This window comes from Aphanomyces invadans (genome assembly GCF_000520115.1).
Source record: "Aphanomyces invadans strain NJM9701 unplaced genomic scaffold supercont1.25, whole genome shotgun sequence".
In the NCBI taxonomy this organism is placed as follows: Eukaryota; Oomycota; class Saprolegniomycetes; order Saprolegniales; family Verrucalvaceae; genus Aphanomyces; species Aphanomyces invadans.
In genome coordinates this window covers 191,433-201,384 of record NW_008580170.1, presented here as the reverse complement: position 1 = coordinate 201,384, position 9,952 = coordinate 191,433, and the positions used below count along the sequence as shown (strand labels likewise).

The following is a 9,952-nucleotide window of genomic DNA, read 5'->3' as shown; positions in this document are numbered from 1 at the left end:
CGCAATTTTGGTTTTTATTCGTTGTTTTATTAGTTTACCCGTCTCATTGTGATTGGCTGCACGTTTCATCAGAGTGTCACGAATACAACTTGCCACCATTCCCATGAGTGCGGAGAACGCATCGCAGCTGCCGCTTTTAGCCCTCCCAGCAACGTCGATAGAAGACGCCCACGCGGTCCCAAATGTGACCGTTGGAGGCGCTTCCGTTGCGCTGGATCATCTCGGCCCCATCGTCGTGCAGCCGGATGGAACGCTCATGCGAATCTCAGACTGGGCGACCAAGACCGACCACGAAAAGCAAACCATCTCGCGCGTGATTGCCAAGCGCAACAAGGAACGGCTAGAAGCCTTGCAAGCTGCTCAAAACTCAGAACTCGACTAGGGGTGGTGCGACCGTCCCATGCGTACACCTGTACAACGACAATATGCACGAACTGGTGGGCTCGAGAAGAGCTTTCCATCGAAATATACGCTTGAATATACACGTCATTTATAGAGCATTGCCACTGTCGCCAAAACATCATGCGCTACCGAATATTTTGGAATGTGCTTGTGCTTGGGAGGGGTTTTCGACAGGGGCGGAGTGTCAGGATAGACTCGATTCCAACTCAAGCTCCGCTTGGGACATCGCTCGAACGTCAAGTATCGACTCAAACCAGTTATCTCTGCGAATTGGCCGACATGGCCGAGACCGATGCTTGCTTGGTATGTGTAGTGCGTAGCTCTGTCAGTGTGCCACGTCACCGCAACGTCTCGACCTCGCTCCACCGATATGCCGTATAAAATATTGAGATGGCTAGTTAATCGTCCTAGTCACGCTGTTGATGTAGAAAACCGATCAGATCACAACTTGGCTATGTCCACCAACAATGTACATCGACTTATTGCATGCCCCCATAACGTGTGCGCTGAGCGGGCCATGCGCACTCGCTCTTCGCTTCGCCGTCACTGTCCTTGCAAATTCCAAATTTGCGAAGTGGACGATACATGGCAATCATCATTAGGTCACGTGCTCAAACTTCCTGTGCTTTGTTTGGGCTTGACCATGTTGTTCTCGCGTTAACACATCGTTGGTCATGACACCGAGGGAGAATCGCGGTCGATATTGACGCTTGGAATGCATCCGTCCTTCGACCTAACCTGTCGCTGCATGTGTTTATGCATCCCCAGTCGACATGTAAACTGCCCAATCGATATGTTGGCATTGCCATTGCAATGAACCTTGGCTCTCAAGACTCATCACCATGTCAGGTTTGGGACAAGTTGGCGCAAGCGTTCCATCAGGCTCCCTGCCACCAAGCCAGGTGCTAGCAGGCGTGTTACTCACTCGACGCCGCTCGGTACGATGCAATAAAGAGTCTTCAATAATCAGCTGGGAATGGCGAGATGTTACTTGGCCAATTGTGCCTTCCACTTGTGAGTTGGTGTTATTTCGTTTTGTGACTTTTCCTCAAACGGACGTCGATGTTGCAATTGGCTTGTTCATCAGACAAGTTTGATTGGCTCAAATTGGCATTTGACGTAATCTGATTGGTCATTATAATGTTGTAGTAGTTACTACTAATACAAGGTCTTGTCGTGATGACACGCTGCTGGCAATACCTGGATATCCGGATCAATATTCGGATGATTGTTGCATAATATATGTTGAAATTTGTATGGACTTGGCCACGTTTTTGAACGACGGCAGAGCCCTTTCCCACGGACAACAAACAACCCATTGCACTTGCGCTGAGAGCATCGCAATGGACAGCAGCATGGAGAGCGACATGGAGCTCATGTTCCGAGACGTCGAGGGGGCATCCTTGTCCTCCTGTGATGCGCTGGCGTTGGAAGACGACATGGACGATTTGATGGGCGACATGTGTACCATGTCGACGCGGTCGTTCGAGTGCAACGAAGTTGGGGAGCCTCAAGCAACAATGAACGGAGAGGAGAAATCCACGGCCGGTCGAGGAAAATCGAAAGATCCGTATGAGAAGAAGAAGGAGTACAACCGCATGCGCAACAAGAAGTTGCGCGAGGCCGAACGCCAGGAAGTCACGACGTTGAGAAACCAAGCGAGCGAACTTGAACAAATTATCTCGGACCTCGCGAGGCGGCGACGGGGCACCGGTCCACTCCTTGGCAACGGCGATAACAACGACAGGAATATTTTGGGCATGCTTCCATGGAAGGAAGTTGCATCTATTTTCAAGTCGATGTCAACGTCGAGTGAGCACCAGCGCAGCCTTCTCGCGCGCAAGGTCGACTCGTACACGGTCGTGGCTGCTCAAATGTATAAGTGGGTGAACTCGTCGCATCATTTGCCGGTACAACTGGATTTTGGTTGCAAGTCGTAGCGACACATGTGTAGGTAATGCCGGACGCGTACAAGCAAACGTGGCGCAACTCGACTCTTGTTGCCCATGAAAGCTCGCGGTTGCTCGGGTTTGACTGGATTGCAAAGCAACTATATCACAACATCGACACAATGATCCAGCACTGTGGCCTTCCAGCGTCCCTCGACGAGTGCAGCGAAGTGAAAATCTATCCGCTGGAAAACCAAAACTCGTACCATTTGTCCAAGGCCCGCCAGCGCATCGAAAACGCGACGCTGGAGGAAGTCACGAAGGTCTTGCAACGGCAGTACTTTGAAGGCAAAGCCGACGTACGTGACGATCTCTACTCTAGTTTTGAGCACGACAAAGTGCGTTGTGTTTGGCTGGAATGCTTTGTTTCGACTTCGTTGTGTTCTTGTGCGTCAACTCGGTGAAAAAGTGCTCCTTGTTGGGCCATGTCCGCGTCTCGTTGCATTTGGTCGTGGTGTGTGGGTTGCGCAAGTGCTCCAGTGCCGCCGCTGGACAAACACGCTGGATGCTATGTGCGTGTTTGATGTCCCCATCTTAGCTGTACGCTATGGATTCAACTGTGGGAATGCTCGAGTTGACGGAGTGCAAGCATCGTTTGTGTGGATGCGATCCCTTGTGCGAGCGCGGCGTGTTGTTTGGGTGTTGGACATGTTTTCCCCACCGAACGTTGCCCTCCACACCACGCTTCGCCCTTCGCTAACTTGAGTTGGAACCGCTAGACGCTGGATACCCCCGACCCGAACGTCCGCTACTTTCGCAACTCGTCGTCGTATGGGTCGACGTCTCAAAATGCCTACCATCAAAACATCTTGATGCGTCAGTTTGTCGAAGAGGATCGCTACGTTGTGTTTGCCCACAGCATCACGCAAGACGAAAAGCATCCAGTCGACCGCATTCAGCGCAACTGGACCAACTGGTACGTGGTTGCTATGCCGGTTGGGTGCGTATCACGTCGATCGCATTAGGACGGTCGCGGAACGCCTGGGCACATCGACCATCATCAAGCAAATGGCCGTGGCCACCGGCCTTCGGATGAACGAAACCTTCCTTCCGTTCGACCTCGACCCCGCGACCGCTTCGTCCCTCGACATGGAGAAAGCTTTTCTCGAGTTCAAGCATAGGACGGAAGTGTACCACAAGTACGTGTTTGCGAAAGAAATGGCGACGTTCCGAGCGCTTCTGGCCGAAGTGCGTGCCGAAAACATGACGTTAACACCGGACGACCTTGTCATCTAACGTGCTCGCGCTGACAACGGAATGCGCCATGCGTTTTCGCATGGGAGACGCCGCTGCTGCTTGCCACGATGCTCCATGGCTACCCTCTCGGCACACGTCCACAGAAGTCGAGTGCCGTATAATTTATACATGGGATCGTATTGTACAGCGCATCGCCCAGCGTCCCCAAGGTCGTGTCATGCAGCCCCAAACCAAGCTCCAACGCGGCCCGCCTCGTGGACAAATGCCCCACGCGTCGGCGTCGTGCTGGCGCATTGTGCTCGTTCCCGTGTGAATGTCGTTCGAGCTGCGACGCAGCCGCGTGAAGAGCAAGGTGAAAGGGCCACCTCACGTTGATGGTAGCTGCAGAGAATGCCCCACGCGGCAGGCGCTGGATTGGGAAGCCCATGAGGTTTCGGGCGCTTCTTCCAGCGCACACCCGAATGGAAACGTCCCGGATGAGCGAGGGTGGCGATGCAACTAGCGTGACTTGGATCTCACTCGCACGACGTTGATGCAGTTGTGGCTGCCGCCGCACTACTTCGCACCACCAGCGCTCTCGACGGAGGCGTCCAATGCGTTTGTCGCTCAAGCACAAGCGTGTGCCGAAGATGTCGAATGAAGTCGCGTGGTGTTTGTCGATCAAACTGAACGTCGATTCTGTCCTAGATTGCCGATTCACGCGTCAAGGGCGGTCCGTTGGTCCACCAGCACGATTACCATCCTTCGACATGTCGCTGCCACTTCTGTTCCATGACCCGTCGACTCATTCGTAAAAGAACTGCCTTGCGACGATTCGAAGCCATGCAGCAGCAAGCTGCAGGTCTATTTCACACAGACACGTCCATCGCTTTGGGAAGAGGCTGTTGGGCGCAGTCCAGCAATCCACAGTCGTCCCGCGCACAGAGGACGCGCCAATGTCCAAAGTTGACATGCACTGGATGACATGGCAGTGTCCTGGCATCGGCACGGTGCATCTGGCTCAGCCGCCGACGTGTATCTCGTGGAGGTACTCCATGCCTCCGACTGTGTCGTCGCTCGCTTGGTCTGACGTTATCCACGACGCCTTCGATCTGTCGTCGCTCGGAACCGTTCATTTTGACGTGATCAAGTGGCCTGATTGATCAATGGTCACGGTTCGTTCATATTGCTTACAAACTTTTTACCTGTGACGCTTGGTTTGGCGACGGTCCCTCAGCATTCGTGGTTCGACTGTAGTGCCATGCGGAATTTGACCTGACCGAGGAAACCACGAGCGGCACGCTGCTGTCGCGGGACGAAGTGGGCATCACGATGTCAACTTGCTGCGAGGAGGAAGTCCGTCCATGGTCCCCATGGCTGCCGTCGGCGCATGTGGGTTCGCACGCTGCGGTCCGTCGACATGCAACACTCGATCGGCACGATCCGCATGACCTTCCATAGCACAGATCATGTCTTTACCGAATCACGGACGCGGCCGGGATTCCTTGACGTGTGGTGAGCCGCTTTCCACGCGGCGCCGCCTCGACGTCGAAGGCTGGTTCCTCGACATGGGCCTTCGCAGTCTCCTCCAATTCGACCATTTCCTCCATGAATTTCCATCGAATCAGCCGTCGAAGTGTCCTTGCACAGACTGCTGGCGGCTCTGTGCAAAATGAGGCTCTAGCCATGGGTACACCAGGTCAACTGCGTCAAGTGTGGCGAGGTGCGTGCGTGCTTCTGGTCATTGCACATCCTGTAGGTGTTGTGTGGATGCTGCAGTGGCCACTCGATTGTCCATTTCGACAAAACACTCGTTACAATTCGAGTGTGCATGACATGCGCGCACTCCACCCGTCGTCGAAGCGTCCCATCGCGCACTCGTGGCGGCCACACGAGCGCGTCGACAAGAGGAGCCACTCGTTTTTGCACACGATCCATGCAAAGGAGTATCGGCCATTCAGTCAGCGCCGTCTCATCATCAAACATGCGTTTGCCACTGTCCAGGATCAAGACGCCATGGAACAGAGATGGCGGCGGCGTCGTCTTTGTGGCGTCCGAACGTCGCGGCGGTGCACGCGACTACCGACCGCCTCTTTGGCGAACGTCGCACGGATATGAAATGTGCCGTGCGTTGCCGGGAAAAGTGGCGGGCATTCCGGACTATGTAGAATTTGAATGGATGCAAAAAATCGTGAACATTAGGGATAATCGTTGGTGCCAGACGTCCGCGTCGACGTTGATGCAGCCTCGCCCGCGTGACCGTAGAGGTATGTGTATTGAGAAGGAGGATAGCCCGCGTCGCCATGTTGAATTTGTGTGGCAAGTGCTTCAAACCGGGGAAATGGGAGCCTTCCGTCGGGGTTGCGGGCGCTGAAGGAGCTGCTGACGGTGCTGCTGCCTGGGGAATACTTCGGTCCAGCCGAGGCGATCGGACTGTCCGAGTACACGCCGCGGCTGCTTGAGTCTTGGTACGACGACGAGTAATGGTCGGACCCGGCAAATTGGTCGGGCAGAAGCGCTCTGGTCGGGGTCGGCGCGATGAGCGCACACTTGGCGCACGCTTCGATGCGCGTAGGGATGCCGCACACACGGACGGTCCACGGATGGCAGCACGTTGTGCAGAACACTTCGCCGCATTTGCAGCAGTTGGATTTGGAGCTGCCAAACACACCAAATTTCTTTCGGCACAAAAAGCACTGTCGCCGTTGGTCCTTGGGGACGACATGAGGCGGTGTGAGAAAGTGGCCTTGCGCAAGACGGTTTTCTCGCAGGAACGTGTCAATGTCGAGCAAGCTCTTGCACCGGCGCTTGATGGCGACGTCGATGGCCCAGTCTGGCGCCGACCCGGCAAAGTCGGCGTGAACAACATATGCAATCCGCATGTAGCCTGGCCGGTCGGACTCGAGGAAGACATGGCCACTACCCCATTGCACCATGCGCACGAGGCCGAGGGCATGCTGCATGTCGGGGCAACACATCAAGTTGAGCGACTTGAGACTGCGCACCCACCCCCGCTTCCCATTGACAACGAATCCGTAGTGGCCTTCCAAGTAGCAGCAGTCGCGCTCAAGGATCACCTTTTTCAGCGGGCTCTTCAACGCCATCCAGTTGATTGTGACACTCTCGTTCGGGTGGGCTGACGTCGGTTCGACGAGCGTGTACAAGTTTGCCGAATCGATCAGGCCCCTGCCGAAGCGGCGAACGTACTCCTTGGCGTGTTCGGTCGTGTCGTTCCGGAACAGCGCGACGACTTCGTCCAGTGTGCCTGCAGTCTCGGTCACACCCACCGCCAACTTGAGGCGGTCGTGGACGCCGTGGGCGTCGACGGTCGCGCGGAAAATTTTGAGCCCTTCATCGTCCGATGCTAGCGTCCACGACACACCAGCTGAGTTGGACGACTGCACCAACGACTTCTGCACCTGTCATCGTCGATGTCAGCGTCGGCACAACTCGCGATGCCGGCGACGTACCACCTCCATCGCGGTGCCATACGCTTGGGCCTTGAGCCGCTCCTCTTCGTCAATCGAGAGCGGCGGACACTTGAAGAAATTGGGTGGAAGAGGCAGCTTCATTGCTCTCGTCCTAGCAAATGTGCAAGTGGAATCAGTGCGCCCACTTCGTCGTGGTGGTACTGTGGGCACAAAAAGGCGCTACAATTGGCACTCAAATATCACCGTGTGGCACAAAACACACAATATCTATATATTAATGATATATTGATCCATGCAGTGACATTTACAAAACTGGAATATATTATTGGACAGATTTCGCCACCACAAAAGGTCAACTGAAATATTCACTTTACTTCCATTGGGTTGAATTTACACTCGTCGACTTGGTGGCTTGGACGCTGGTGTGCGATGCTGGCACACGCTTTGGATGGCCATTCCGAAGCAATATCGATTCCATGGGCTCGCTCGACTTGGCTGGGCAAAGTGAGTAAACCTGCAAATTCAAGTTGTATCGGTTGCTTGAGCTTGTTGTGCTCCTCTACATCAATTCATAATGGTAGATGTATGGGCGTTAGACAAAGTACAAGAAATAGACCACGAAGGTTTTGTTACATTACACTGGAACAAAAACGAGTATACAGTAGATGAAAAACGCATGTTTGGACGAATTCCCCGATTGAGTGCGTGGTACCCCCATGACCCAGCCTTTCTCGTGCGCCAAAGCTGGGTCGGCGCCGCCTAGCGGAGTAGTGTAAAGTGGCCGATGGAGTGGAGTGCATGTGCCATTGTCGATCACCTATTCGCCAACTTGTAATTTTAATAGGAATTTGGACAAACAAGCGCTGTGACATCATTGAAATATCATGTTTGAACGTAAATTGGAGGTCCAATGAATAGGGCAGTCCCGAACGCACTGTCCATGTGACTGTGACCTCCGTTGTTGACCAATTTCTGTACAGGGAGCCTTGAACGTTTGCTCTCGTTTCCACACATAGATTTTACGAGGGAAACAGGTGTACAAAGAATATACAAATATTTCATTGAATCGGCGTATTGGCTGAAGGCACAACCTTTGAAAACCCAACATGGAATGGCCCGAGATCAGCTTGAATTTCACGGGGATTTCCTATATACCAGGGAGGAAAGGTGGGGGAATCACTGTCCTGCCAAGTGGAACTCACAGCAACGTTATCCACAAAATGGCCCATGAGGCAAGTTGGAACGAGGATGTGGTGATTCGTTCTCGAAGATTATGTCGATTCAACGTCAATAATATTACGACAAACCATTTCCATAATTCCGACGACGAATTTTCACTCTTTAAGTGTCTTATCGGACCTGTTTGGCCAAAATCGGAAGCCGAAATACGGTACATATAGGCGACAAATTATTGAATTACATTCAATAATCGGTCGCCTTGCTAGTCCCTAAATATGTATGTAAATGTTGTCCCGATGCAACTCAGGCGCTGAAAAACGACGTCTCGACCGGAATAGATTGAGTGGGTGAGACGTTTTCGTCGCATCAGCATGTGCACTCACCTCCATCCACGACAGATCTTGGGCAGTGGGCAGCTCATCTTCACGTTGGACAGCATCACGTCGACTTGGTTGTCGGCCTTGTAGTCCACAAAAGGAAAACTTGTGCTGTCAGAACTTGGCGACTTATTCGGCTTGCCGCAGAGCTTCCCAGCTAGTTCGACAACTTCCACTCCCACCACACACACTGGTCGGAGACCAGGTTCAAGGCGCACGAAATGGGCCTGTTTCCTTGGCGCGCGCGAGGACTCGCGCACCTAGAGGTCGGGGTCGGCTGCAGTGTGGTAAATTTGGCAACTTCATGTGTCGATAGTTTGTAGCTCCCAAAAATCAAAAGTGATCACGCCCATTCATTTCGCCAACGCCACCAAGACCCGCAACCTCACCAACTCCACACCTCCATCCATGTCATGTTTCACGAAGGGTAAGTACAAGTGAACGTTCTTTGAGAATCACATCGTAAGCATGCAACCTTTCAGCAGGAAGAGCCGCCCATGTCAGCGGGTGTAGAGGTAGTCTTGTGTGCCTGGCCTTTCGTTGGAGTTGCATGGCCGACACGAACGGCGATGCACAGCCGATGTTCGCGCAGGAACGTATCAATTTCGGGAGCCCACGGCTCCATCGTTGCTGTGCGAGATCCGCTGCCCGGTCTCCCTGCATGCGACTATGAAAGTGCACTTAAGGCACGAGGAGAGCATGGATGTAGCCGGGGCGGTCCGACTCGACAAAAACGCCACCCGAACTAATCCTGGCGACGCCGGGCGCACCATGCCAACACTGAACGGATTGCGTCGCCGAAGCAAGCGCATGTTTCCCGCAATGCCGAAAGAATCTAGTGGAAATACATTATGAAACCATCAGGGAATCGCCTTGATCAAGGTTTTGGCGGAGTTGGTACACAGGACATTAGCGGTGGTGACGCAGCCAGCTTCCTCCTTGTTGCAAGCGGGTGGTGGTTTTCGATGCCCACTTGTCACCGAGCCACCAGCGGGCCGTCGTGGTGCCGTTGCACGTCGTGCGGATCGCATCTTTCAGCACACCACCAGGTCACACCACCCAAACAAGTCGGCAGGTCGGATCTTGCTCGCAGCGAGTCGCCAGGACGAAAAGACCACCAGCAATCGTTTCCACGTGATATTGTACATACACCGTGGAGTTAGGTGGCTCACACTCGAAAGCCAACCGTGCGACAGTCCCATGGTGGGTGGGTGCTCACGGCTGGAAGTCGCGTCTGCGACAGCAAACGTGTTGAAACCGCGCTCTGTCTCGGACTCAGAAAGGCGGCACGGTATGCTTGGCATGCATCGTTGGTCTGTCGAGAGCGTCGTTTGCGTGCGAATTCATGCTGACCAAGGCACACTACGCCATTTCCCGCTGGGAAACTCAGCATGCAGCTCGCATGGCGTTCCGTGCCTTCAAAGTTGCAGCGCCACCA

General features: G+C 53.8%; 3 protein-coding genes across 20 annotated transcripts; 2 read left to right on the top strand and 1 right to left on the bottom strand.

Moving 5' to 3' along the window:
• Window positions 1–58: 58 nt before the first annotated feature.
• Window positions 59–500, top strand: H310_10211 (hypothetical protein). Its single transcript, XM_008876517.1, has one exon. It carries the CDS (start codon window positions 104–106, stop codon window positions 380–382), a length of 279 nt encoding a protein of 92 aa, XP_008874739.1. The 5' UTR covers window positions 59–103; the 3' UTR covers window positions 383–500.
• Window positions 501–1,523: 1,023 nt separating this feature from the next.
• Window positions 1,524–5,741, top strand: H310_10210 (hypothetical protein). Of its 18 annotated transcripts, none has more exons than XM_008876509.1 (6): window positions 1,524–2,312; window positions 2,357–2,650; window positions 3,071–3,267; window positions 3,317–4,189; window positions 4,236–4,575; window positions 4,785–5,741. In XM_008876509.1, exons 1-4 carry the CDS (start codon window positions 1,659–1,661, stop codon window positions 3,585–3,587), a joined length of 1,416 nt encoding a protein of 471 aa, XP_008874731.1. In that variant the 5' UTR covers window positions 1,524–1,658; the 3' UTR covers window positions 3,588–4,189; window positions 4,236–4,575; window positions 4,785–5,741. The 18 variants fall into 18 exon arrangements, with proteins under 18 accessions (XP_008874731.1, XP_008874726.1, XP_008874723.1 ...); XM_008876504.1 differs by having other exon boundaries at window positions 4,236–4,702; XM_008876501.1 differs by having other exon boundaries at window positions 4,236–4,937; window positions 4,994–5,741.
• H310_10209 (hypothetical protein) lies at window positions 5,586–7,175 on the bottom strand. The gene is made up of 2 exons (XM_008876498.1): window positions 6,998–7,175; window positions 5,586–6,946 (listed from the first exon to the last, which is right to left on the bottom strand). Exons 1-2 carry the CDS (start codon window positions 7,097–7,099, stop codon window positions 5,726–5,728), a joined length of 1,323 nt encoding a protein of 440 aa, XP_008874720.1. The 5' UTR covers window positions 7,100–7,175; the 3' UTR covers window positions 5,586–5,725.
• Between the last annotated feature and the right edge of the window lie 2,777 nt (window positions 7,176–9,952).

Coding starts and splice junctions, on each gene's coding strand:
- H310_10211 (XM_008876517.1), top strand. CDS start 104: ATGAGTGCGGAGAACGCATCGCAGCTGCCGCTTTTAGCCCTCCCAGCA.
- H310_10210 (XM_008876509.1), top strand. CDS start 1,659: ATGGACTTGGCCACGTTTTTGAACGACGGCAGAGCCCTTTCCCACGGA. Junction 2,313..2,356: donor ACTCGTCGCATCATTTGCCG/GTACAACTGGAT, acceptor ACACATGTGTAG/GTAATGCCGGACGCGTACAA. Junction 2,651..3,070: donor ACTTTGAAGGCAAAGCCGAC/GTACGTGACGAT, acceptor TGGAACCGCTAG/ACGCTGGATACCCCCGACCC.
- H310_10209 (XM_008876498.1), bottom strand. CDS start 7,099: ATGAAGCTGCCTCTTCCACCCAATTTCTTCAAGTGTCCGCCGCTCTCG. Junction 6,947..6,997: donor ATGGCACCGCGATGGAGGTG/GTACGTCGCCGG, acceptor CGACGATGACAG/GTGCAGAAGTCGTTGGTGCA.